This window comes from Eubalaena glacialis, chromosome 14 (genome assembly GCF_028564815.1).
Source record: "Eubalaena glacialis isolate mEubGla1 chromosome 14, mEubGla1.1.hap2.+ XY, whole genome shotgun sequence".
NCBI lineage: Eukaryota > Metazoa > Chordata > Mammalia > Artiodactyla > Balaenidae > Eubalaena > Eubalaena glacialis.
Genome location: NC_083729.1, coordinates 18,885,683 through 18,912,214, shown reverse-complemented (window position 1 = coordinate 18,912,214; position 26,532 = coordinate 18,885,683). Strand labels below are relative to the sequence as shown.

Below are 26,532 nucleotides of genomic sequence, written 5' to 3'. Positions count from 1 at the left end.
TGGGTCACACTCTGCACTCTCTCTCTGAGGTCAGGTTCCTTCTTGTGCTGTAGCATTTGTAGAGGAAGCGGAACACTTTAAGCTCTGAGGAGCACATCCTGCCTGAGTGTGTCTGAGCTCTGGCCGTCTTAGACCTCGCGCCTAATCTCACACCTAAGAGGCAGCCAGAGGTCTAAAGAGGAAGTGGAAGGGGGCCTAGCCCTGGGCAGTGGGCTCAGGAGGGGACTGGGCTGGGGGCTGGGAGAAATGTGGGGGGCAGGTCTGCACCTCCTGGTCTCCCTTGAGGTATCTGGGCTTCTCTAGGAGGAGTTGCTGGGGCATCAGGGCCCCCACAGGTTCCTCAACTCTTCCCCAGGCCCCAGACCCACATGAGCCACCTGGCCACTATTGAGTCTCAACTTTTTTTCTCCTCCAAAGGAAGGAAGGAACCCACCTCCCACATGGCATCTCTGGTCTGAGGAAATGCAGACTCTGGGACATATGGCTGATGGGCCATAGCCAGTTTCAGTGACATCAGGCACCCTCCCCTTCCCTCCTCGGGACAGGGCTTTCCCAGGAGGTGGGATGAGAAGGCTGGCCACAGGCAAATTTTACAGACTTAATAGAAGATAAACCCTTTAATTTGTTTCTGAAAAAATAAATCTCAGTGGATCTTTCTTCCCCAAAGACATGGCCTCTAGAAAACGGTGGTTCCTGTGCTTTTATAAGATAAACTTTCAGGGGACTTCCCTGGCCGTCCAGTGGTTAAGACTCCGCGCTTCCACTGCAGGGGGCGCGGGTTCCATCCCTGGTCGAGGAACTAAGATCCCGCATGTGGTGAGGCACAGCCAGAAAAATAAAAGATAAACTTTCAGAAAAATATTTCCACAAAAATAACTTTTGTTCATAAAAATGATGGATCTTCGGTGGCTCAGTATCAGTCAGTGTCCACTTCTAGAAACACTGTCATCAGCTTAGCTGTACAAAGGGAAAGAGACACCTCATGCCCTGCTCAGTCTATCCCCACCACTGGCCCCATTCGCTCCCTCTGGGGTCTGTTGGCCTCGCTGCATCTGTCTCTCTCCTAATTGGACATCCCAGCATGTCCATCTGTCCCCACTCTGCCCACTCACGTGCTATCAGCCTCTCTCAGACATCCAGTGGAACATCAGGGGAAACGAGTTCTGTGTGTCTGTCCTGTCAGGTAGCTTTGCCATCCAAGCAGGTTGATGGGCCTGGTGCTCCCACAGGAAGTCTGCAGACCAGGCTGGTAGGGGCTTCCTTTTTCCAGGAATAGTTGCTACTGGTGTGCTTTCCAGGTCACAGGTTGCCTGGAGCTGGGTAGTCAGGGGCACAGGCCTATCTGAGATGTCCTGCAGTCAACAGGCAAGACATGACAGGCGGGGTTCCTGGAGCCCAGGCCACTCTCTTCAGGAGAGTCACTGAAGATGCCATATCCCAGGGGAAAAGACGGGTCATGTGTAAACTGTGAAGCAGGGGTGCCGAAGGGCTGAGAAGAAAGGGGGACTTGGAGCCCAGAAGACGCTGCTCCTGCTGTTCCAGCTCACAGGAGTCTCAAATTCAAGCGAGGCTGTAGCTGGTCCTCCTGTCGGAAAGGGAAGAAGCCAAAGAGAAGGATGAGGTGGGTGGGGTCCCATGGAAGTGTCAGTGGCTGCTCCTTGTCTCTCTAGCAACTCCTCCCCTTCTCAACCCTGTGAATGAAGCTAAACCCCTGTTCTTCCAAGTCCCACCAAGCAGTTCCCCATCCACGTGTTATTCCCCGAGTGTAGCGCATGATCTCAGTAAGATGGGCTGGAGTCCCAGGCCGTCCACAGCAAGCAGTGAGGGACCCATGACAAAGCCACTTCCTGCCTGTCGTGCGTGGTCCTCTGTATCTACATGGACTCGTGTTTGTAAATGCGTGAGCGTCGGCAAAAACGTGGACAAGGCTCGTGAACGTCTGCTGGACCAGACGTGTTGATACTGCAGCGCCTGCTTGGCCTCAGGCTCTGGGCTGAGCTCTTGGGACACAAAAATGAAGAAAACAGACCCAGCTTTCAAGGTCCCCACAGTCTACTGTGAAAGCCAGACAGTGGGCAGATGATCCTCGGGCAGTGGGATCAGTGGTTCGCAGGGGGAAGAACAAGGTCATAGAGAGCTGCTCAGTGCAGCCTGCGGGGGGAAGAGTGGAAGACGACTCCCAGGTTTCGGCTCGCAGGCTGGAACGTGGTGCCATTCACTGGGACCGGGGCACAGCAGGAGCAGCGATTGGGGAAGAAGATAAATTCGGTGTGGGGCCCATTAAGACTGACTGCCATGCTTGTGGAACATCAGGTGGAGACGACCAAATGAGAGCCGTGCACATCTGCCTGCCTCCCGGGCGTTGGCAGCCCTCCTGTGTATACCCGTGTGCGAGAGGTGCCTACCTCCCAAGGGAGCGGGAGCTGTTCCGACTTGGCACCTTTGGAGTGGGGCCGACCATGAGGATGCACAGACCGATGAGGATCATGCAGGTGGGCATGGCACCGATGAGGACTTTGAGGGTCACCACTACCTGCTCCGCCTGCTTGCAGGCTCCTGACTCATACCCCGCAAAGCTGGGGAAACACCATCCCACGCATCCAGCTCAGAGCCTGGCTTCCTGACGGGTCCCAAACGCCCAACCACCATGCTATCCTGAAACTTGGATAGTTTCCTGGCCAGATCAGCCTAACTATGGGGGATGGGAGTGTGAGGGAACGAACAGACCAGGGAGGAGTTCAGAGAAAGCTGAGAATGTGGGAAGCAGAGGCTTCAGAAGGGGTACAGCCACCAAGAAGGGTCCCTCCCAGTCATATGCACAGAGAAAGCTAGGGTGGAGGTTCCCACACACCCTCCGGACCCATGGGTGACCCCTGGCTGGCTAAGGTGGGGGACTCTGCCCTTTGCTTCCCACACCACTAGCCTTTTGTGCCTCTGGTACAGCCCAGCTCTGTGACTCACTCCAGGCTGAGAGTGGAGATGCCCAGGGCGCCTGCACCTGAAAGCTTGGTGAAGAAGACATAGGACGAGTAGAAGATGGTCTCCAGCCCTGGGCCGTGCTGGTGCTGCAGCTGGAATTCATCCACCACATCTGGAAGCATGGACCTGGGGGAGGGGGCTGCAGAATTATCCCTTTTATCCCCTCAACAGCCACCAGCCTGGGAGCTCTCTGGGGACAGAGAGTGAGTCAGATTCACCCCTGGGTCCCCACTGCCCAGGACCGGCCCACAGAGAGTCAGGCAATAAGTGTGCTTATATTTCCCCAACACACAGCTGTCCACCATTCCTGCCGCCTGGCGCTCTTTCAGGAGGGCTCCACAGATAGCGCTGGCAGCCTCCATCTCCCGCAAGGGGGAGAGCCCCTCCCCAGCACAGCCTGTGCACAAGGGGCCTGGGACAGCAGGTTGATGTGAAGGAGGGATACCCAGTAGGAAGGACGTGAGGCTCCCACTCCCATTTCCCTTCACCCAGCCTACCAGGGTAGCAGCAAGGACACAGCAATGCTCACGCCAGATACAAAGGCCACGACGTATGCCACGGGTGCTGTGGGCACAGCAGCCAGCAGGATTGCAAATGGCACCATCCCCTAGGGAGACAGACACACTAGCTGCTCCCTCCACCTGCACCCCCCGCTCAACTGCTCTTTGATTCACACACTTACCGCTTTACTGATGACCCCCTGCGCCTGGTCCCGTGCTAGGCACTGAGCACGCGGTGAATACAGACGCGGCCCTGCCGGCCCCCAGGAGGCTCAGGCTCCAAGGTCACCGCCCCCACCAAATCCCTCCAGGCCTTGCTTCCTGCCTCACTCACAAAGATCCCGAAGGCTGACATCCTCTTCCCAAATCGCTGCAGAACCCACTCCCACATCGGGGTGCTCAGCACTGCCGAGACCTGTGAGCAGACAGAATCATCACAGCCCAGGACACGCCGCCAGCGCCTCTGCCAGGCCCTCAAAGCCCTGACTTTCAGGTGGGACGCTTGACGTTGACCTTGCCCCCTGGTTGGGAACAGTGGCTGTGAACTTTATGACCCTGGCCCCAATTCCACCCTCTGCTGAAATGCAGGTGACCAAGACCACAGCAGAGTCCAGAACACTGACCACCGGAAGTCTGGCCACGTGTGTCATGTCAAGGATCACACATCCCCAACTCAGGCCCCCGAGCGCCCTTGCCTCTACCGCCCCAGGTCCCCTCACCAGGATGGTTAGCACCAGGCTCTGCACATGGTCATGTAGCCGGGAGGCGTGTGTACAGAACAGGACCAGGTAGCTCTGCTCCACCTGAGGAGGTCGACAGCAAGTGGGCATGTATGGGAAATGGCAGAAACGTGGAAGTCAAGGGCAAGGCCAAGGTCTCAAGTCTGGCCTCCCCTTTGGGACCTCAAGCATCCGGTTCCTGCCGCCATCACGCAGTCCTCTCCCCAACAAAGGACGCTTACCCCTGACACAGGTATAAACGCCATTCCTAGTCCCCCTCCCCGGCACAGCTGAGAACCACCCCAGACACCGTCAGCTTCCTGGTGTCTGGGCCCCGACCCTGCCCAGCCCCACAAGCTCTAGGCAGGTTTCTCTCCTCCCAGCACCAGCCTCGCCGGGAGGTTGCCAGCCACTGGTTTCTCTCTGGTGCGGTGGGGACGAGAGACACCTGAACCTACGCAGGGTCAGTATGGCCAGAGCCAAGCCAGTGGGCATCAGCCTGGCCAGAGGTACCTGAACGGCTGCCGAGATGAACAGGAAGGAGATGACCAGCTTCAGGTAGGGCGGGTGCCGGACTGTGAGGCGCAGCCCTGCCAGGAAGCTCAGGCCCTGGCCGGAGGCTCGGGCAGAAGCATCTGCAACACAGGAAGGGGACATCTTGGCTTGGTGGAGTTCAAAACCAAAACCCACGCCCAAGAGGAGCCCGGCCGCAGTTTCTGCTTCCCACACTCTGCCTGCACCCCGCACCCACCTGGTCGCTCCTTCACCCCCAGGCAGAGCAAACTACTGCACACGGGGTAAGTCACAGCAACCACAGTGGCTGCAATGCAGTAGAGACGAGTCTGTGGGACAGGACAGAACTTCAGTGGGGGTGAAGTATCCCCATGGAGGTGGCGATACCCAGGGGCCGGGCAGGAGTACCTCCCAATGGGAGCAGAGGGCCCCTCGGCCCAAGCCCAAGGATGCTGGGTGCCCCTCCTCCCAACCAGCCCAGCAGGAGAGGGAGATCTAAGGGCCCAGAGTGGTCCTTCTGCTGACCCTCTGCCTCCTGCGGGCATCCATGCCACCATGGGTCTAAGCCCCCTTCACCTCTCTCTCTCTTATTTTTAAGCAAACGTTCATTGGGGCTGATTTCTGCATGCTAGACCCTGAGGTTACGTTGATGAATAAGTGATCCTGTGCATCCACAATAAGGGGCTTGGAGTGGGTGGGGAGACAGATCCATGAGCAGACAGCGTGATACATGATGACGCAGATAAATGTCAAAACCAGAACGGTGCTACCTAGCATTCAGAGGAAGACACATATGTAATAAAATACATTTAAGGCATGCATGGGAGTAACAGTCACCCAATTCAGGATAGGGGTTGCCTTTGGTGCGGGAAGAAAGAGGGAGATGGGCAGGGCTTCACCAGTGTGGATCCAGCACAGTTGCGCAGGGTCCCACATTCAGAAGGCACTGCACTTGGGAGTTAATGCTCTGCTGTCTTGAAATTCGTGATGATTTTATCTATGAATTTGTGTTTTGTAAGTGAAGTCGATGGAACAACAGAGCTGGAACTACCAAGAGGCACCTGAATGCTTCTCGCCTTGGCTCACACGAGGCTCCGCCTCCCGGGGGGGGGTGGGTTCTCAGCCTCCTGCTCCCTACTTCTTGGCATCCCAGGGCCCGCCCGGCCTCCTGCTCCCCAACCCAAGGCCAGTGCCACCCTCTGTTCCACCCTCACCCAGACAGTGACCCAGTAGCTTTGGGGAGGGCACTTGTAGAGGCCTCAGTGGGGCCTAGGCATGGAAGCGGGGAGGGTGAATCTGCAGGTCGCAATGCCTCTGATCCCAGGCTCATAGCACCATGATGGGGTTTGAGGGAAACTGGGCAGAGTCTCTCCCCGACCCAGATTCAGGTAATCCCTAGATTGGGGCAGTAGGCCATGGGAAGGGGAAACTGACTTCCCCGCTCTCTCTGGGGCTCTACAGCTTCATTTTGCACTGTGCTCAGGCAAATTCTGTAGCTGGGCTACAGATGGGTCTGGGGATGGGTGGGTACACAAGGACTTCATTGTAATGTTTTCTTACGGGTGGTGAACCATGGGTGTTGGTGGTATTATTCTCATACCATTAATTCCCAAATGTTGGTGGAGGTGAGTGATGTCATTTGCTTAAGGAGAAAGGGCTGGGTGGGGGAGGATAGAAGATGAACTTGATGGATAAATAGATGCACGTCCCCTAATTGCTGAAAAGGGACCTGCTTTGAGAATACAGGAAGGGGTACTAACCCTTTCACACTGGGGGTGGGGTTGGCGTCGGCAGTCACCCGTTCAGGGATGGGTAGGACTGGTCATAGGTTAGGTTTTGCCCAGAGCTCTGCCAGGACACCAAACCGTTCTGCTGTCTCTCTCCCCTGTCCCTGCCTGTGGCCCTTCCCCACCCCTGTCCCTTCTCTGGGGTCCGCCTCCTCCCCTCCAGATGGCCTGCTGATCTGTTGTTTGACTCCATGTTTAGAAGGCACCCAGCAGAAGCAGATTTAGCAGGGAGAACGGAGGGCATGGGCTCAGCTACAGGAGCAGGGAAGGAATGAGAGGGCCTGGTGTGCAGAGCTGAGCCCCCAAACAACCATGAAGAGACCTGGGGGAGAAACAGCCCTGGAAGAAAGAAGTGACCCCGAAGCGGGGGTCCCAGGGGGTCCGGGTAGCCTGGGCACTCACCGCGTTGGGGGAGACGGCCACTTGTCCTGGGAGCGCAGTCTCCTTGCACCTGTGGGACCCGTGGGCGCCAGACACGATGAGTCCATGGACAGTGGCTCCCATCAGCGTCCCCGCCATCTCCAAGGTCATCCCTGGGACACAGCGTGGAGCAAGGTGACAGCTCGTGGGGCCAGGGGCAGAGCCATCCCACCCCGCCCCACCCCATGCCTGCCTGCACTCACGATACACGGTGGCCGAGTCCCGCTCCCTGGGGCTGGGGGTCAAGAGCATGGTCAGTGCCGTGTAGGGCACCTGGAAGAACTGGGGCACCGGGCAGAGCTTAGGATGGCGCCTACCGCCAGACTGCCAACCCAGGCCAGCAGCTTCCCGAGGCCAGGCCTGCGCCAGGCTGGCACGTCCCCACTGATCCCCTCAACCCGGAGTTAGGGGCTGAGGGACAGGAGGGGCACCCAGCCTAGAGCCCACGAGAAAAGCTAATGGTCGGTGGCCACCTGGTAAGCAGGTGGGCAGCGGGGACCTGGACCCCTACCCCCAGCACACACACACTTCAGAGGGGCCTCCAGCCAGCACTGGGGTTCCAGGAGTCCAGGCCGAGGAAGGGGGCCACCTGCTTACCGTGGCCAGGGCCTGGAACAGGCAGTAGAGGGCTGTGTACCAGAGGCCTCGCAGGCTGGTGAAGGGGGGCAGGAACCACAGGAAGAAGGAGGCCAAGGCAATGAACGGCGTGCAGCCCAGCACCCTGTGGAAGCACAGCCCAGGTGGAGCGCCCCGCGGCACCAGGACAGAGGACGCAAAGGGTGGGCCTGGAGCAACCGTTCACCCCTCTGGGCTCGAGCTCTCGGCCCCTGGAGAAGCCCTGGGCTGGGGCTCTCAGGGTGGGAGCCATGGAGGGGGAGAGGTGGCCAGGAGTGGGCGCTGGGGCACTTAGTGGCTGGGTGGTGCCTTTCCCTGTTCCCAGGGCCCGGGGGCGCAGGCAAGTCACATCTTCTCTGTGAGACCTTCCAAGACACCCAGCTCAGCCTGGCCACACTCCTAGACCCTCAGGGCCAGGCCTGCGACTCTTGGAGGGTTTGTCCAGCTCCGTGCCACCAGGTGAGGGAGAGGTCTCTGAACACCTGCATGACTCAGTCAGACCCAATCCATTCCTGTCACCTACTGTCCAGACTTGTCCTCTAACCATCCACTAAGAAGCAGATGTGACAAACACAGGGACCTCAAGCCAGGGGTGGGTGCCAGGATCCTGAGGACCATGGGGCTGCTCACCAGGGCATGAGTCGTCCAGACCCTGTCCTCCTGCTTCTGTTGATGAAGAACCCAGCCAAAGGGTCGGCAGCTGCCCCAGACACCTTCCCTCCAAACAGGACAAGTGACACCTGGGCAGCAGGGATCTGAAAGGGACAGGGGAGGGGATAGCCAAGCCCGGCAGAATCAGAGAGGGTGTCTAGGCCTGCCCGCCCATCAGGAGGAAGATCTGGGAAACTGGCAGGGGCCAGAGCCACGGTGCAAAGGTTTTTTGGTCTCTTCCCCAGGACAGGAATCCAGAAGGCTCCGAGGGCATATCTGCACCAGTAGAGAAGGGGGAGGGAGTGATACCTGTACCCTAGCACATTCCTGTTATACTTATGCCCAGTCACTTTTGGAGAAGACTTGAGAGATCCTCCCCTGAAGGGCTCAGTGCAAGAAGGGTGCACTGAAGCTGACAGTCAAAGGCAGACCTTGTGTTTCACAATGAAAATGTTTTATTGATTTTTCTGATTACATAAATGATACACTCATTATAAACACATTCAAACAGTACAGAAAAATATTGAACAAAGCTCATCTGAAATCCCACCATCCTGAGACAACTACCAGGAGCATTTTGATCATCCTTTCCTGCATTTCCTTATGTGCATTTGCAATTTATAATTTTACACAAATGGGATCATATCAGTGTCATTTTAAAAAATCACGGAAAGATAAATAAATAAATCATGGATACCTTATCAAAAAGTTCTTTTTTGTTTACCCTCTATCCTCCACCATTCCCTCCTATAGCCAACATTAACACACTGGTGGATATCCTTCCAGAATTTACTTTCTCCATGCTCATCCTTTAATCATGTACAGACATATATACATCCATATACCCATGCACCCACATATATGGGGCATGTTTTTGTTTTGCTAAAATAGGATCATTTTATATACCCTTCTCTAAAACTAACTTTTCTCACTTGACAGTGCATCATGGAAATCCTTCTGAGTCAACTGGTATAGATCTAACTCATTCTTTTGAGTGACTACACAGTAGTCCATTATGTGGATATAGCCCAACTTATTTTCCAACTACTTCTATATTTTGGGGCATTCATGTTGTTTCCCACTTTTCCACTACAAACAGCCTGCAGTAAACATCCTTGAGGAGGCTGCCCTCAATAGCATTTGGTTTTTTCTCAGGCTTGGGTCAGAAGTACCATCTACCAAGGATGATGGGGGTGGAAGTAAAGGTGGGGTGAAAGGACCAGACACCAAGGAAGACGGAAGCAGGGGGCCCCTGAGGCTGCTGCCCACACTCACCTGTGCCACATCGAGCAGGAAAAGTTGCAGGTAAAAGGCTATGGCGCTGGAGGCCACCTGGTTGGGGACCCCTCCAATGCCGTAGCACACCTTCGTACAGAATGAGAGGCGACCAGCTCCGCTGTCCTGGGGGAGACACAGGAGCTAAGCCCCCACAGACACACAACAGCTCCCTCCAGCCCCCTGACTTCCAAAAGCATCCTGAGGTCCCTATGTCTTGAAGGCTTTTCCAGCAACCTCTCAGTCCTAATTTGTCCCAAATCATCTTAAAAGGAAGTGAGACAGAAAAAGGAAAATCCTAAACCATGACCTCTAAGCATTTCCAGGGGGAAGTTCTTCCTTATATTTCCCCACAGTGCTTCCTGCTGCAGTCTGTTTTATTTTCCGAGTCAGCAAGCCAGAGTGAACTGGGGGTCAGGAGGCCCCTAACTTTGCCACCAGCTTCCTGTGTGGACTTTGAATAAATCACTTTATCTCTCTAAGCCTCATCTGTCAAATGGATATTCCTGCCAACTTCAAGGGATGTTTTGATGAGCAAATGAGGCAATGGCTCTGGGAGCTGATTGTTAAATATTCGGGACTTTTGCAAGCCAGTGGTTACTGGCAGCCTGAAATCGGCCATGGTGAGAGTATTTACACCATAGAAATCAGTAAACAGCAAAAATCAGAGCTTTTTTTTTTTTTTCTGGAGAGACTGTTTACCAACCCACCACTAAAATGAAGTAATGCTTATGACCCCAAATATATGTGTGTGTGTATACACACACACACACACACATACACACACACACATATGTGTGTGTGTGTGTATATCCCTATATATATATATCCCTAAGCTACCCAGTGAACTCCAGACTCGAAATTAAACTGTCTACTTACAGCCCCACATGGTTGCCAAACAGGCATTTCAGCTTAGCATGGTCAAAACACAGCTCCCGATTTCCATCTCATTGTCCTAACCTCTTAACCCTATTGTCCCCATTGCATTAAATAGCCCCAATGTCCACTCAGCAGCTCAGGCCACAAACCTAGGAGTCATCCTTGATTCCTCTTTCCCAATTCCCCTGTCTAATCTATCAGTGAGAGCCTCCTAAGTGGCTTCTCTGCTTCTACTCTCGTTCCCTACTATCCACTCTCCGTCCAGCAGCCCAACTGATCTTTTCATAACATAAATCAGATTGTGTCTCATCTCTGCTTAAAACCCTCTAACAGGGCTTCCCTGGTGGCGCAGCAGTTAAGAATCCGCCTGCCAATGCAGGGGACATGAGTTCAATCCCTGGTCTGGGAAGATCCCACATGCCGCGGAGCAACTAAGCCCGTGCGCCACAACTACTGAGCCTGCGCTCTGGAGCCCATGCTCCGCAACAAGAGAAGCCACCGCAATGAAGAGTAGCCCCCGCTCGCCGCAACTAGAGAAAGCCCGCCTGCAGCAACAAAGACCCAACGCAGCCAAAAAAATAAATAAAAATAAAATAAATAAATTTAAAAAAACAAAACAAAACAAAACAAAAAACCCTCTAACAGCTTGCCATTACAGTTTGAATAAAACTCCAAGTCCTTCCCATATTGCCTACAGGAGCCCACCCAATCAGCCCCCACTCCCTTTCCCACCTCACTTCAGATAGCTCTCTTCAACCATGGTAGCCTCCTCCTTCTTGTTACTCAAAACGACCTTTTCTGTTGCTGCCTCAGGGCCTTTGCACTTCCTGTCCCTTCTGTCTGGAAGGCTCTTCCTCCCAGTCTTTGCAAGAGCTGACTCCTTGCCATTCAGGCTGAAGCCTAATGTCATCTCTTTAGAGAGGCCTTCCCTGACCACCCAAATCTCTCTCTCAATTGTACTTACTACAGGATATATTCTTATTCATTTCCTGCCTCTCCCCACCAGCATATAAACTCTCTGAGAGCATGAACTATATAACTTTGATTCACCACCATGTCCCCAGTACCTAGAACAATGCTGGTCATATAGACACTCAATATATATATTTATTAAAAGAATAAATGCCATGAAGACACTGTGGAAAGTGCTATTTCTTCCAAAGACGCTGGAAATTCTTCTTTTTCATCTTTTGCCCGGGGATGGGAGGGGGAGTGGAGAGGACCACGGCTTCACCCATTTTTGTATCTTGCCAGACACCCCAAATGAAAGGAAGGTCTTCCCAGATAAGGGTTTATCAAGTCCTCTGCACTCTTCCTACCCACACATGAGGCAGGATGTGGTCTCCTTTTCTGATATTTTTGTGAACACTATTTCAACTTCCAGAAAGCTTAACAACAGGCAGAATCCAACATGATAGCTCTCCCCCCACCCTGCCCCCTCCATAATGGGACTCTGGTTTCCCACGAAACATACCTATCAAGTTTCTGATACATAGAAGGCACTTGAAACAGACATTCCAGCTGAAACTAGGTATATGATAGAATCTCGGAATCTTGAGGAAGACAGTTTTACCTACCTAAATCATAAGCCCTTCACAGTCAACTGAGATCAAGTTTCAGAGTTAGAAAAATTCGACAAATTTGAATGCAAATTCTCTGCCATTTCTAGCTGTGTGACGCAGGACAAGGTACTCAGTGTGCTGAGCTTCATTTCCTCACATTTAAAATGGGGATAATACACCTCATAGAGTTGTTATGAGAATTAAATGCTAGCATTTCATGGACCATGTTTCCCCTCTAGCCATTCATCTCACCCTGAATTTCTAAATTTCCCTGGGAAGTGAGAGTCCCCAGAGGGCCTCTTAATCTTGCTTTTTCTTGGAGGCCACAATCTTTTGCTCCGAGGTGCCGGAGAGGAAGCACTGAGTCAGCATAGGGAATTGAAGCCACAGACAGAATGAACGCTTTGAGCACAGGGCAGGCAGTGGATTTTTGCATTCGGCAGGAAGGTTCAGACATCCTGACTCCTCTCCAACACAGCCACCCTGAATGACATGCGCCCCAGCCCCATCCAGGGGGTGGGAGGAGGGGGGATGCGAGGGGCTGAGGGCGCCCCTAGGTTCCCGCCTGCCCACTACCCTCACTTGGGAGCCTGGTTGCCAGAAAGGACATCTCTAGAGGCAGTCTCCTCAAGGACAGCCTGGCGCCTGGAGGAAGCCAGGTTTGAGAGGGTCGCTGTGGCTGCCCGCAGCACCTGCCCGGAGACTGGGGAAGGGAGGCAGCCTCCTCACGCACAACTCAACGTCCTGCCTGCCCAGGGTGCAGGGGACCTGGGGAAGACCTGGAGTGTGGTGGACAAGAGCCCTAGACTGGCCCTGGCCCTGCCTGACTAGGTGAAGGAATCAGCAGCTTACTTCGCTTGCCTAGGACACGGTTTCCCATCCTGTTCTCTTTGCGGCTCCCGAACACCCTCAAGCCTCTCGGCTCTAAACTGTCAGACCCCACCAGGGGCAGTTCAACAACCTGGAGGCTTGCCGGGGCTGGCTGAAGGCCTACGCCCAGACGCCCGGAAGGTCCCCGGGGCCCCTCCGGCCCAGCGCCCGCTCTGCGCCTGGCTCAGCCCCTCGCGCCCCTCGCTTTGCGCTCACCGAACCGGGCTCCAAGCTGTGCGCTTCCGGCGGGGGCGGCGGCGGCGGCGTCTCAACTGGCGGGGCCGGGGTCCCTTCGGGGGACACTGCCATGGCGCACGGCTGCACGCGCACTGCGGCCGTCGCCCTCGGTGTTATCGCCCGGCCGCCCCCGCGGGGAGGGCGGCTCCCGGGCCGAGAGGGCGCGGCGCGAAGAGGGGCGGGCTGGCGGGCGCGCCCCGGGCCGGGGGCAACGCGCGGGAAAACAGGGAAGCCGCGAAGTGCGCGGGTTCGGTTTCCCAAAGTGAAAAACGCCAGAGCCTACATTTGCCCGGTGATAGGCTGGCAAGTCACTCGGGACCGTTTTCCTTGGGGTAGGTCTCCGAGGGAGTGAGAGCCAGCGGCCGTTCGCGCTAAACTCGCCTGCTAAATCCTCGTGAAAGTCGACAAACAAGTTCATTAGAAAAACGAAGCAATAGAATTGACCTGCTCAGACTATGACTGAGTAGGCTTACAACCCTCTTTAAAAAATTGATATAGGATGCCCGAAATACACATTCTCCAGCCTCATACACATAATGGGTATGGCCATGTAACTAAGTCCTGGCCAGTGAAAAAAAGCTGAGTGGTGTAGGCAATTTCCCAGAAAGGTCCTTAAAAGGGAAGGGGGTCACATCACATACAAAAATTAACTGAAAAGCCATCACAGACCTACGTGTAAAGGCTAAAACTATAAAACTCTTAGAAGAAAGCAGGAGCATATCTTCATAATCTTGGGTTAGACAAATGTTTCTTAGATAGGATGCCACAAGCATAAGTTGGACTATATCTAAATGAAAAACTTTGTGTTGTAACCTATGCAACCAGTGAAAAGACAACCCACAGAATGGGAGGAATGTTTGCAAATCGTAAGGATTTGTACTGGAATATATAAAGAACTCAAAACTAAACAGTAAAAAGACAGCCCAATTAAAAATTCGGCAAAGGATTTGAATAGATATTTCTCCGAGACAGACAAATGGGCAATAAGCACATGAAGATACTCATGTCATTAGGGAAATGCAAAACTACAAGATACCACTCCACTAGGAGGGCTATAATTATATAAAAAGACAGTAACAAGCATTGGGGAGAATGTGGAAAATCATACATTGCTAGTGGGCATGTAAACTGTGCAGGTGCTTTGGAGAAGTGTGGCAGTTCTTCAAAAGTTAAGTATGAAATTATATGACCCAGCATTTATTCCACTCCTGAGGATGTAACAGAGATGAAAACATGATCACGCAACAACTTGAACACAAATGTTCATAGCAGCACTATTTTTAATAGCTAAAAAGTGGAAACAACCCAAATGTCCATCAACTAATGGCTATTTAGGATGTTAGGAATATTCATACAATGGACTATTATTCAGCAATAAAAATATGGATGAACCTTGAAAACATTATGTTGTGAAAAAAGCCAGTCACAAAAGACCACATATTGTATGATTCCATTTACATGAAATGTCCAAATAAATAAACCTATAGAAAGAATGTAGACTTGTGGCTGTCTAGAACTGAGGGTGGAGAAAGACTATTAATGGGGTTTCTTTTAGAGATAAAAATGTTCTAAAATCAGATTGTGATGGCTGCACAATCCTGTGAATATACTAAAAAAACACTGAGTTGTACACTTTAAATGGGTGAATTGTAAGGTATGTGAATTACATCTCAACAGCTTTTTTAAAAAAGGGAATGGATATGCTTCTTCTACTGGATGAAATGATGAAATGCAAATGTGACGGCTGGTGCCAACAGGCTATCTGAAGACCTCAAGTTAACTGGTGCTGAGATCCGCAGATTAACAATACTGGAGTCATGACTTTTGATCTAGCAGCTCTGAACTACTTCCCTCCGGACTTCTGCATGGGAAATAAAATAAAATGCATTCTGTAAGCCATTATTAGTGTGGATTTCCTATTACACCTAAATCTAACCCAAAAGTATACACTACCCAGTATAAAGCAAGTCATCCCATTTTCTATGCCTCAATTCCTTAATCTAGAAAATGGGTACCTTCAGTTTCCTTGATTGCAGCCCTAGCAAACAGTGCAAAGATAACTAGGTAATGCATGTGTTAAATATTTAATTTCTTGGAAACTAAACAAACTCAAGATGAGTTTCTTTGGATAATTTACGTTTGAACACAACACTTTATATGCAATTTCAGCAGGTTTGGAAACACTTCACTCATAATACTTATACTGTGTTGCATGTACTACCACAATTTTACTTTTGAAGGGAAGTGGGCAACAGAAAAAAAAAAAAAAACACCTCCCTCCCTTTTTTGCACAGAAATGTAACTAAAAGGCAATTTTTTCCCTAACAGTTACTATTCTGCTTAAAGTGATGGTATATTCCTAATGCAATTTTTAAAGACAAATAGACATCAATAAATAAAACAGGCCGACAATAATCAAGAAGCCTGCCTTTTGAAACAAAACTAAAGACTGATACACTTAAAAACGTCTGAAAGGATGCACACCAATATGTTATTAGTGGTTATCTCTGAATGGTGGAATAATAGGTGAGCTAAAGATCATTTTAGCGTAACTGTATAATTTTCTCCAATGAATATGAATTATCTGTGCAAAAAACATACATTTAAATCAAGTGACAAAGAGCCAAATATTAGTCTACTGAATAAGCCACTTCTATTTGAAGATTCAGTGTGATAAGCAATGTTTAAATTAAATGGTTTGTACTAAGAGCAAAGGGGTAAATCTTACTAAGGATTCTTCATGCTAGTTCAACTAAGGACACAAAGGATGGTGTAAGAAATAAACACAACCATTGAGTTAGTATTAAAAATATCACATTTTAACACTTCTGAGTACTAAATGAAAGTAACATTGGTTAAAGTACCTGGCAAACAGAAAGCACCTAATAAATGTTTGCTGATTCTCAAACTGAATGACCCTGCCAAATAAAAATGACAAATGCATCCATATGTAACTATTTCATAACAAACAAATGTAAATTATCTCACTGATCCTTTTAATGAACAGTATTTCATCTTTAAGACAACAGTTCTTTAACCATTAGCAAGATTGCTTTCAAAATACTTTAAGGCACTGAAATAGATGCATACATAATTTCAACACAATTAAGTACAATGAAAAGTATTCTGAATGACAGAAGTATATAAAATAAATAAGATCACCTTTATAACCTGGATAATGCATAGTAATTTAACCAATAAATTAGAATCTGTAAAATTAGATATGTACTTCTGCATATTACCCCCAACAATGGTTTTAAACTGATTGATGACACTTTTGCAACAACTACTTAGGTCAAATTGTATTCCACATCTAAGATGCTGGCTTTATTTTCAAGTTTGCCTTCCCTTGCTAAATTCAGTTTGTTTTCTAAAGTCAATATGTTTTGGGTATTCTACATATTTAATTAACAACTTTAGAATTTTTAACTTTAATGTAAAAAGCTTTATCAGATGGTTCTCACTTTAGAAAACCTTTAAGAATATCATCCACATTAATTAGAGTTTTCACAGTTACAAAAATGAGGGTTCTTGCTGATGACAGGTCTTTCTCTACAGAACTTCTCACTGGGGTGTATTCTGCATGTACACACAAGAAAACCTCTAATGTGTCTTCTGGTTAATAATTACTATAAACTGGAAAATCCACAAAGGAGGCCTTTTTATATGTACAAGAAAAATATTTCCAACAAGAAGTCCCTTTATAGAAATATATGGAGAATCAAAAATTGACTTATATTTATGCAAATGAAAATTATAAAATGCTTCATGATAGGCCTATATGAAACATTTTCTTACAGATTCTTGAAAATATATTAACAATGACTTAACGTTATATCTGATTTTACCATCCCCTCACTTTTTTAAGAATGCCATTATTTTTGTTTTACTAAAGAGACGGCTCTACCACAGCCGTAAACGTTACAGACAATAAATATTTTCTATTATATACCTGTTCATTTCTGAGGGTAAATGACAAAAGGAAAAGGCTCTCCTTTGTTCTCCCTCTCCTACTGATAAAAAGACCTCTACCACCTAGAAGGCTGAGAGCCAGAAAAGGAAGCATTCTTAAAATGAACTTCAAACATAAGATATATCTTATAAATCAGGTCATCTAGTTATGTGTATATTTCCCTTTTGTTATCCCTGAGCCTTTAATAAAAACCTCATTTAAATGTTGCAGCCTTGTCTCAGCTGTGCTTACAGAAGATAAAGCACAGGTTTATCTTATGATTAGTTCAGAATTAAAGGGTGGGAGGACAGTCTAAGAACAAACTGGTGGGATACAATAAAATTTAAAGGTCTAACAGTCCGATTTCAGTTGAGTCTTGCACTGTCCATGGTGCAGCACGCAGGTTTTATTTTATTAGGGTGGAAGCTTAGTGCAGGATTTCCTCAAGACTGGTTCTCCTACTACATACCTAAGAATTACTTGAGATTAAAAATGTAGACATCTGGAACCCATCCCAAATACAACGAATCGTTAAAATGTGTGTGGTAGGTGGCAGGTAATAGGCATTCTGAAAAGCTTCCCAAGTGATTCTTCCATATTAAGGCTTGAGAATCACTGCAAATCACTGCTTTATAAGATTAGCTCTTTCAAGGGTTCTGCAAGGTCAAAACTATTTTCATAATTATACTAAGATGTTATTTGCTTTTTTTCACTTTCTCATGAATGTACAGTAGCATTTACTATAGGCTACATGTGTGATACTGCAACAGACATATAGAAGCAGATGAGATTCCATCTGTCTTCTTTAAATCAGACAGTAAAGATATTTACAAAAAATGAAATACAATGCCACGTTTCTCACTAAATCTTTTTAAATTTTGGAAAATAGACATTTTTCATAAATATGTTCTTTATATTAACACGTTTATTATTTTTAATGAATATTTTATAACTTTTTATTTTAAATATGATATTAGTATTTATAACCCACATAAACAAAAGGTCTTGAGACCAAAAAGTTTGAGAACTGCTCTTTCCAGCAGACATCCAGCACCCTATGAACATTACTGCTGTTAGGCATGGCCACTTAGTTCCTTGGCACATTCAATGTATATTTCACTTTAAATATGATTCAATAGATCGTCTGCAAAAAGCTTCTTAAACTTATTGTCAGGCAAGGGGATTTAATCTGACAGGGAAATACTGAAGTGTAACCAGTTTTAGTTAAAAATCTAGCATGTTTTCCTTAGTGACATCAGAATGTAATAAATAATCCTTTAATATATAAATGGGCTGTGTGATGTATGAAATAGAAAACCATACTTTACACGACGCATTTAAAAAATGTCAATTAGTAACGTGACAACACTAGCATTAGATTCTACGTGAGTGGTGGCAAACAAATGGCCCACTCCAAATGTTAACTAAGAACCCCTAATTTTTGAAAGAAAATAAAGTAGGGGATAAACTGCGGTTCCTAAAGAAAAAAGAATTCTTTTAAATTTATACGTTTCGAAAATGTTGAAATGTATGTCAGCAGATTGATACTGACATTATACTAAACTACACAATTTTACTCTTAAATGAAAATACATCCCAGATACTGTTGCCAAGTTAATATTTGAGTGTATCTTGCCATTAGACAATGCAAATTGGGAACACTTCTGAGGTTTAGGCATAGCTGTGGTGAAAGCAGTTCCTTCCAGCCTTTTGATTGTATTTCAGATACAAAAAAATTGCATTGATGTTTTTAACCTGCCATGTATAATTTTTTAATGTATTGCTATTTAAAAAAATCTGAGACAGCTAACATTTAAACAAACCACTGCTGTTTGGGAATGATGTTTGAATGAAAGATGCTATGAACATATTTGCTAATTTATACCGTATTAAGATTTTAAATGATATAGTTATTTAATATATCTTACGTTAAATAACTGGTATTTGAAAATAAGTCTATTTTTCTTTCTGAGTAGCCTTCTGGGAAAAGTTCATTGAATATAGTTTCCAGTCATAGTTTATTTTCCTTACTTGTACTTATTTTAAAATCTTCTCACCAGAAGGGAGTTAAATAGTGCAAAGCCCAGCAAATCTGACTTCCCCCCCATTTTGGTGTGCATGTCCACTTATGACCATCATTTTTCTGGAAACTTTCCACTTAGTGTATCAAAAATCAATGTTATGAAAGTTCTTTAAAAGGTTCAGCGGTTTTTTTGAGTCTCTGAATGATTACAGCATTCTGTAAATTGGCTTCTTCCAGTGTGAGTGTTTCATCTAGCAATGTGAGGAAAGGCAGAGCTGTTGCCAGGGAAAAGGGAGGACTTCTTTGAGATCCTTGGTATTTTTCGATGAAGTCTTTGATGTGGCTTACCCTGTAAAATAGTACAAACTATTAATATAATTTTATGAAAACCTGAATTAGCTAATTTAAGGTAATAACTTGTGATGATACCTGGCTATGTTAATACAGAATAATCAAATTATGATGATGTAACTACTCACTTGGGCTATCTTTCAAAGGTTCACCCCTGATGATAGTCAGGAATCACTATTCCTTATCTTAGATGTGACAAGGGTATTATAGTTACATTTTGAGTCTCTATTTTTTAGAAACACATTCTGAAATATCTACATATGAAACTATATGAAGTCTGGGATTTGCTTAACATAGTTCAGTGGGAACTGAGTGATGATGGATCACTATATCATCTCTTTGCTTTTACATATGCCTGAAAGTTTCTATAACAGAAAAATCTACATATCTTGCTCTGAATGGATCAGAAATGGTCCAACCAGTAATCCTACACAGACACAGGCCGTATCTCTTCAATACAACGTCAGGCTGTGCTTCAAATCTAGTTAAGAAAATTCTTAACCCAGTGCAGGTAGATTTTCAGTTAGTATAATGAACACTATAATGTAATATAATCACTGCAATCTTTTTTTTTTAATAACAGTGATTTTTAAAAATTTATTTATTTTATTTATTTTTCGCTGCATTTGGTCTTTGTTGCTGCACGCGGGCTTTCTTTAGTTGTGGCAAGCGGGGGCTACTCTTCGTTGCAGTGCACGTGCTTCTCATTGCAGTGGCTTGTCTTTGTTACGGAGCACGGGCTCTAGGCGTGTGGGCTTCAGTAGTTGTGGCACATGGGCTCAGTAGTTGTGGCTCGCAGGCTCTAGAGTGCAGGCTCAGTAGTTGTGGCGCATGGGCTTCGTTGCTCCGCGGCATGTGGGATCTTCCTGGACCAGGGCTCGAACCCGTGTCCCCTGCATTGGCAGGCGGATTCTTAACCACTGCGCCACCAGGGAAGTCCTCCCAATCACTGCAATCTTGAAGGTAGCTCAAAGTTATGTTCATGTAAGTATATGCGTGTGTATATAGAAAGGGAAAGTACATATACAGTTCATAGAAATTAAGATGCCACTGGGAGTTCCCTGGTGGCCTAGTGGTTAGGATTCTGGGCTTTCACTGTCGTGGCCTGGGTTCAATCCCTGGTCGGGGAACTGAGATCCTGCAAGCCAGGCAGCACGGCCAAAAAACCCCCCTGAGATGCCACTGATTCTAAGACTTGCCATTTTATATACTACTAAAATTTAAAAAAATCCAGATTATGACAAATTAGTTTCTTAAACACTTAGAATTTTTATATTTATTGAAAGAGCACTTTTAACTAATTTTCACACAAACATTCATCAAATCACTTACTTCCATAATAAGATTAGAATAAAATGGTTAAGTCATTCCTAACAGTTGAACGTTATTCAGACTCAGATCCTTCAAATCACTTCTGATTCAGTCATTGATGTACATGTTTTTCCATATAATACTCCCTTCGGTATCATCATCGGGTGTGTTGATGATACAGCAGTACTTTGAAAAGTGCTCCACTACTGTCTCTGGGATGATCTTTCATTGAGCTGACACTTGTTCTGCATGCTTTGAGGCAGATGCCAAGGCAAAGACAATTGTGTCATGACTGCCATATGGCCAACAAGAAATTATAAGGATGCATCCCCATTTCAGAGATGTTAAAATGTGAAAAAATGTGCAAACAAGAATTAATGGGGCTTCCCTGGTGGCGCAGTGGTTGAGAATCTGCCTGCCAATGCAGGGGACACGGGTTCGAGCCCTGGTCTGGGAAAATCCCACATGCCGTGGAGCAACTAGGCCCGTGAGCCACAACTACTAAGCCTGCGTGTCTGGAGCTTGTGCTCCGCAACAAGAGAGGCCACGACAGTGAGAGGCCCGTGCACCGCGATGAAGAGTGGCCCCCGCTCGCCGCAACTAGAGAAAGCCCTTGCACAGAAACGAAGACCCAACACAACCAAAAATAAATAAATAACTAAATAAATAAATAAAATTTAAAAAAAAAATTAATGAAATATAGCATCGCCAAAGACAGAATTTTCCCATTCAATCAAATTCACCAATCGCCACTCTGTTAACCTGTGCAGGTTACCAAAAAAAATCAAGAAAATGGTCACTTGTATTTATTTGGGTACCAAAAATTGGATAACGAAAGGCTAAAGCTTATGGAAAAGAATATAAATACAAAAAAACCCACTAAAGATGAAAGGAACCGTGCAGTAAAAATTAAAAATGTGTACTGTGATCTCTACAATACTACTACGAGAATAAAGAAATGCCAATCTAAAAAGCTATGAGAGGATAAAAAATAATACTCATTAAGCTCAAAAAGAGGCAAGAAAGGAGGAACGAAGAATAAAAAGACATGGGGTAAAGAGAAAACAAAGAGCAAGATGGTAGCCTTAAACCTAACTAGTTCAGGATATTATAAAACATTATAAAAACTGGACTAAACATTCCAGTTAAAAAACAAAGCTTGGTTGATTATCACTTAATAAATACCGTTGGCCAGTCAAAGGTTTTTTTTTTTTTTTTTTTTTTTAATTTTATTTATTTATTTTTGGCTGTGTTGGGTCTTCGTTTCTGTGCGAGGGCTTTCTCTAGTTGCGGCGAGCGGGGGCCACTCTTTATCGCGGTGCGCAGGCCTCTCACTGTCGCGGCCTCTCCCGTTGCGGAGCACAGGCTCCAGACGCGCAGGCTCAGTAGGTGTGGCTCACGGGCCCAGTTGCTCCACGGCATGTGGGATCCTCCCGGTCCAGGGCTCGAACCCGTGTCCCCTGCATTGGCAGGCAGACTCCCAACCACTGCGCCACCAGGGAAGCCCCAGTCAAAGGTTTTTAAATGCTTCAAGTCATTCAGGGAAAAAAAATGGTAGGTGACTATTTGTTACTGAAAATGCCAGAAGTATTTTTCTAGACAAAGAAGTTGGGATTAAAATATTTTATTTCCCTAAAAAGAAACAAACCTGAGTTGTAGACAACAAACTTATGGTTACCAAGAGGGGAAGGGTAGGGTGAGACGAACTGGGAGAGTGGGATTGACATATATACACTACTATGTATAAAATAGATAATAATGAGAACCTACTGGCATACAGGCCAGATATGAGAGGGAGTCGTGGTGGCCCAGATCAGGGAATCCGAGTCCAGGTTGGGTGAAGAGGACGTCTGCACAGGAAAGCGGCCCATCTTCCTGGTGTCAGAGTCTGACCAGCACGAGGAGGGCGCCCATGTAGAGGGAGGCAGGTGGGGACGGTTGCAGTACGAGCAGGGTTAGGAGTGTGTCCACACAGAAGAGGTGTTCAGTGCAGAGTGTCAGAAGCCAAGTTGGGTTAGGAATATAGGAGAGGTGGTGCACAACAGGCTGTCTCAAGCAGAATAAAAAGAGCATTCATACAGAGGAGGGGTCAACTGCAGTGTGTCAGAACCAGAAAGAGGTGGAGAGTGACCACTCATGGGGGAGGATAGGCAGCACTGACTTCCAGAGCCCAGGAGGGCAAACAGGTCACTGGCATGATGCGAAGTGTCAAGAGACCCAGCAGGAAGAGGAAGGCTTCCAGGCTGGGGAGGAGGCAGCAGTAGAAGAAGGGGACTGGTTACATGTAGGAGAACTGATCAATAAATAAATATATTGGGGGCTTTCCTGGTGGTGCAGAGGTTAAGACTCTGTGCTCCCAATGAAGGGGGCCCGGGTTCAATTCCTGGTCAGGGAACTAGATCACACATGCATACCGTAACTAAGAGTTCACATGCCACAACTAAGGAGCCCTCAAGCCACAACTAAGGAGCCCGCCTGCCGCAACTAAGACCCAGGGCAACCAATAAATAAATATTCAAAAAATAAATAAATAAATGTATTGAGAATAACTGGAGCCAAGTTTCTCACTGAAAAAAGTTAAACTGAAGAAAGTGAAGTAGTTACAAATACGGAAAGGGGAAAACTAGAATAAACCCTGTGGTGGTGGACTGAAATTAGAGGTATCTATGTGAACTCATGGTTTTTGCTATGCAAAGATATAGAAATACAGATGTAAATGTGTGTGTTAGTGTGTGTATATATATGCATATGTGTATGTATGTATAGACACCTGTAGCTCTTTCCACTCAGAGGGCCTGGGAATGGTGGCAATAAGTATACCTAGTAACCAGATCCTCAATACCCTTGGCCACTAAAAAGAACCAGGGCTTCTTAGAAAACGTACAGAACAAACCTGAAAAAAAATTTTGTGCCAATAAACAAGAAAATGCTCAAAGAATGATGGGAAGATGTGAAAAGTTTAAAGGAGGTCCCAGGGACTTGGAAACCTATATACAACATGTTCCTACTTTAATTAAAATGAAAAAACATTTTAAGATGAGATAAAAGACTGGAAAAATCCATCAAACTAGTAGTAGTGATTATCTCTGGGTGATGGAATTTAACTTGATTTCAATTTCTTTCAGTACTTTCCTGTATTATCATTCCTTTTCTACAATTAACAGAAAAATACACACATAATGCTAATGATCAACTTAAAAACATATTAAAAATAATTCTTTTAAAATTATGTATCTAGGGCTTCCCTGGTGGCGCAGTGGTTGAGAATCTGCCTGCTAATGCAGGGGACACGGGTTCGAGCCCTGGTCTGGGAGGATCCCACATGCCGCGGAGCAACTAAGCCCGTGAGTCACAATTACTGAGCCTGCGCGTCTGGAGCCTGTGCTCCGCAACAAGAGAGGCCGCGACAGTGAGAGGCCCGCGCACCGCGATGAAGAGTGGCCCCCGCTTGCCACAACTAGAGAAAGCCCTCGCACAAAAACGAAGACCCAACACAGCCATAAATAAATAAATAAATAAAAATTAAAAAAAAAAGATACAGGATGCACACTTCAATTTGCATTTCAGATAAACAATGAAAAATATTTTTAAAAAATTATGTATCTAGGTAAGCAGGAAAACTAATGAAATGATAATACATAAAACAGACTGAAAATACTTCATTAATGTCCAAGAATTTCCATTGTCATGAAACATTATGTTTAGAGAACTATTTATTAAGATCCTTAGTTCTTAAAAATAGCTGTTGACTGACCTGAAAAGAAGAAATACAATTAAAACTTAGGGAACAAATCAGACAAATAATGAAATGGAAGACTCACCTATGAGAAATGTTAAATTTCTGGACAATCCTTTTCCCATTGGCTAACCAGATCTGTATATTAGTGATGGGTTCCAGACTGTTTAGTGGGACAGTAGACAACTTATTTTTATTCTCAACTTCAATAGTCTTCGCTTTAGAAACAATTTTTGGTGTAGCACTAAGAAAATCCAGACAACAAGTCAGATGCATGTTTTTCATTAAGCAGAACTTTATCATTAAACAATTACTATGGGGGCTTCCCTGGTGGCGCAGTGGTTGGGAGTCTGCCTGCCAATGCAGGGGACACGGGTTTGAGCCCTGGTCTGGGAAGATCCCACGTGCCGCGGAGCAACTGGGCCCGTGAGCCACAATTACTGAGCCTGTGCATCTGGAGCCTGTGCTCCACAACAAGAGAGGCCGCGATAGTGAGAGGCCCGCACACCGCGATGAAGAATGGCCCCCGCTTGCCACAACTGGAGAAAGCCCTCGCACAGAAACGAAGACCCAACACAGCCATAAATAAATTAAAAAAAAAAAAACAATTACTATAAAAACTTTACAGTAAGTATAGCTTTTAGGAAGATTTTAGCTAGTCACAGCTGTTCCCTAACACATAAAGATATTAATATCAGTTATATCCATCATACATGATGATTATAGGAATCTAATAAAATTATGCACATCTAAGTAATTTGTAAGCTTGTGGACTGTTACGTAAGTATACTTGAGGAGTATACTTATGTATTTGAATAGTGCCTTACAGAACAATTTTATAGTGCTAACAGATCTATGGACTTTACCTTTACCTACCCCCCAGGTTAAAATTTCTAAAAGAAATTATAAGTTCTCTGTAGAGAACAGTCCTTGGGTTATAAAGGAAATGAAAGGAAACAAAGTATTCCCTCATCACTCTGAAAGTCACATTGGGATATTTTTACATGTGTGGATGAATATGCATTTATATACCTTACCAATCTTGATAATTAATATATGAGAATTCATAAAAATGAAAGCAATCCTATATTTAACCTCTTTGCATATTCTGCCATAGGCATAATTAGATAAGATGAATACTGCAAAGTTTGAAAATATTGGGCTGGTCAAAAAGTTCGTTCGGGTTTTTCGGAAGAGCTTATGAAAACCCAAACGAACTTCTTGGCCAACCCAATAATTAAAGGCTCTGATACTAACTTTATCAGGCATTGTTTCACTTTTATTACCTCAAAATTCAGATAATGATCAGAGAACACAATGCTGAAGGCATTGGTAACTATAATACAGAACCCTATGTCCAAACAGTAGCCTACGTACTCTGACATTAATGGCAAAGCTCAAGTGGTGGGTGCAAGGGAGAAAAAATGATTTATCCACCCAATTTTGCCCAACGTCCTCATTAAGCCAGGCACTTCTGATCGGATAAAACCAAAAAAGCCGCCATGACTTTTTAGTATAGTGCCAGCATATGTTAATTTACACTAAGGTGAATATGACTTAGAAGTTCTCATAAAAGTTAACATGAAAAATCTCATTTCCAATGGGAGAAATGATAACTCTATATATGTGGTCTACATAGTAAAATAATGACAAGCTGAATATTAGTCAAACCTCTGCTTATGGAAATTACAGATCATGAGCCTACTCACCTTCCCAGTCTGTGACCCTGTCCTGAGAAGGGCTGGAACACAGGCTTCGTTGACATACATACTTCATTTTTCTTATCTTCAACTTTAACATCAACCTCCTCTTTATCAAAAACTCCCTGTAATTCTAAAGGTAATTCCCTTGGAAAGTAAAGAAAGAAAGTGATAAAGCCCCTAATATGTTTTTTCTTTCTCTGAAAAACATACTGTGCATGTAAAAAGAATAGAAAAATATACAGAAATAAGAGGCATATATATTCTATACAATAAAAACTAAATGTATTTAAAATAATACAGTTAGAGAAAAATCAAGCTCTTACTTCATTCTTTAAAATGAAAATATAGCTACATGCTAGTTCTAGAAAAACAAGACATAAAAAAATGTAAACACATAGACTTAAGAAAGAAAATGACAGCCCCCTCCCCCAAAAGTGACAGCCCTTATA

General features: G+C 46.1%; 2 protein-coding genes across 3 annotated transcripts in view; both read right to left on the bottom strand.

Annotated features, from left to right (window-relative positions):
* Window positions 1-1,283: 1,283 nt before the first annotated feature.
* Window positions 1,284-13,282, bottom strand: MFSD2B (MFSD2 lysolipid transporter B, sphingolipid). Its single transcript, XM_061211101.1, has 14 exons — window positions 12,960-13,282; window positions 9,460-9,585; window positions 8,164-8,288; window positions 7,516-7,639; window positions 7,122-7,200; window positions 6,901-7,031; window positions 4,950-5,040; window positions 4,712-4,833; window positions 4,199-4,282; window positions 3,814-3,894; window positions 3,477-3,586; window positions 2,962-3,105; window positions 2,406-2,576; window positions 1,284-1,585 (listed from the first exon to the last, which is right to left on the bottom strand). The coding sequence occupies exons 1-14, from the start codon at window positions 13,077-13,079 to the stop codon at window positions 1,561-1,563; spliced, it is 1,533 nt and encodes a 510-aa protein (XP_061067084.1). The 5' UTR covers window positions 13,080-13,282; the 3' UTR covers window positions 1,284-1,560.
* A 1,139-nt stretch (window positions 13,283-14,421) lies between these two features.
* The window catches only part of UBXN2A (UBX domain protein 2A), a 48,808-nt gene continuing 36,697 nt past the window's right edge, over window positions 14,422-26,532 (bottom strand). The window contains exons 5-7 of one of the 2 annotated variants that reach the window (XM_061211103.1): window positions 26,090-26,227; window positions 24,466-24,624; window positions 14,422-14,868 (exon numbers count right to left, since the gene is read on the bottom strand). In XM_061211103.1, the coding sequence (XP_061067086.1) occupies window positions 14,823-14,868; window positions 24,466-24,624; window positions 26,090-26,227 (343 nt within the window). In that variant the 3' untranslated portion in view covers window positions 14,422-14,822. Of the gene's footprint in view, window positions 14,869-16,136; window positions 19,332-24,465; window positions 24,625-26,089; window positions 26,228-26,532 lie in introns of those variants that run through there. The other variant, XM_061211102.1, reaches the window with a different exon arrangement.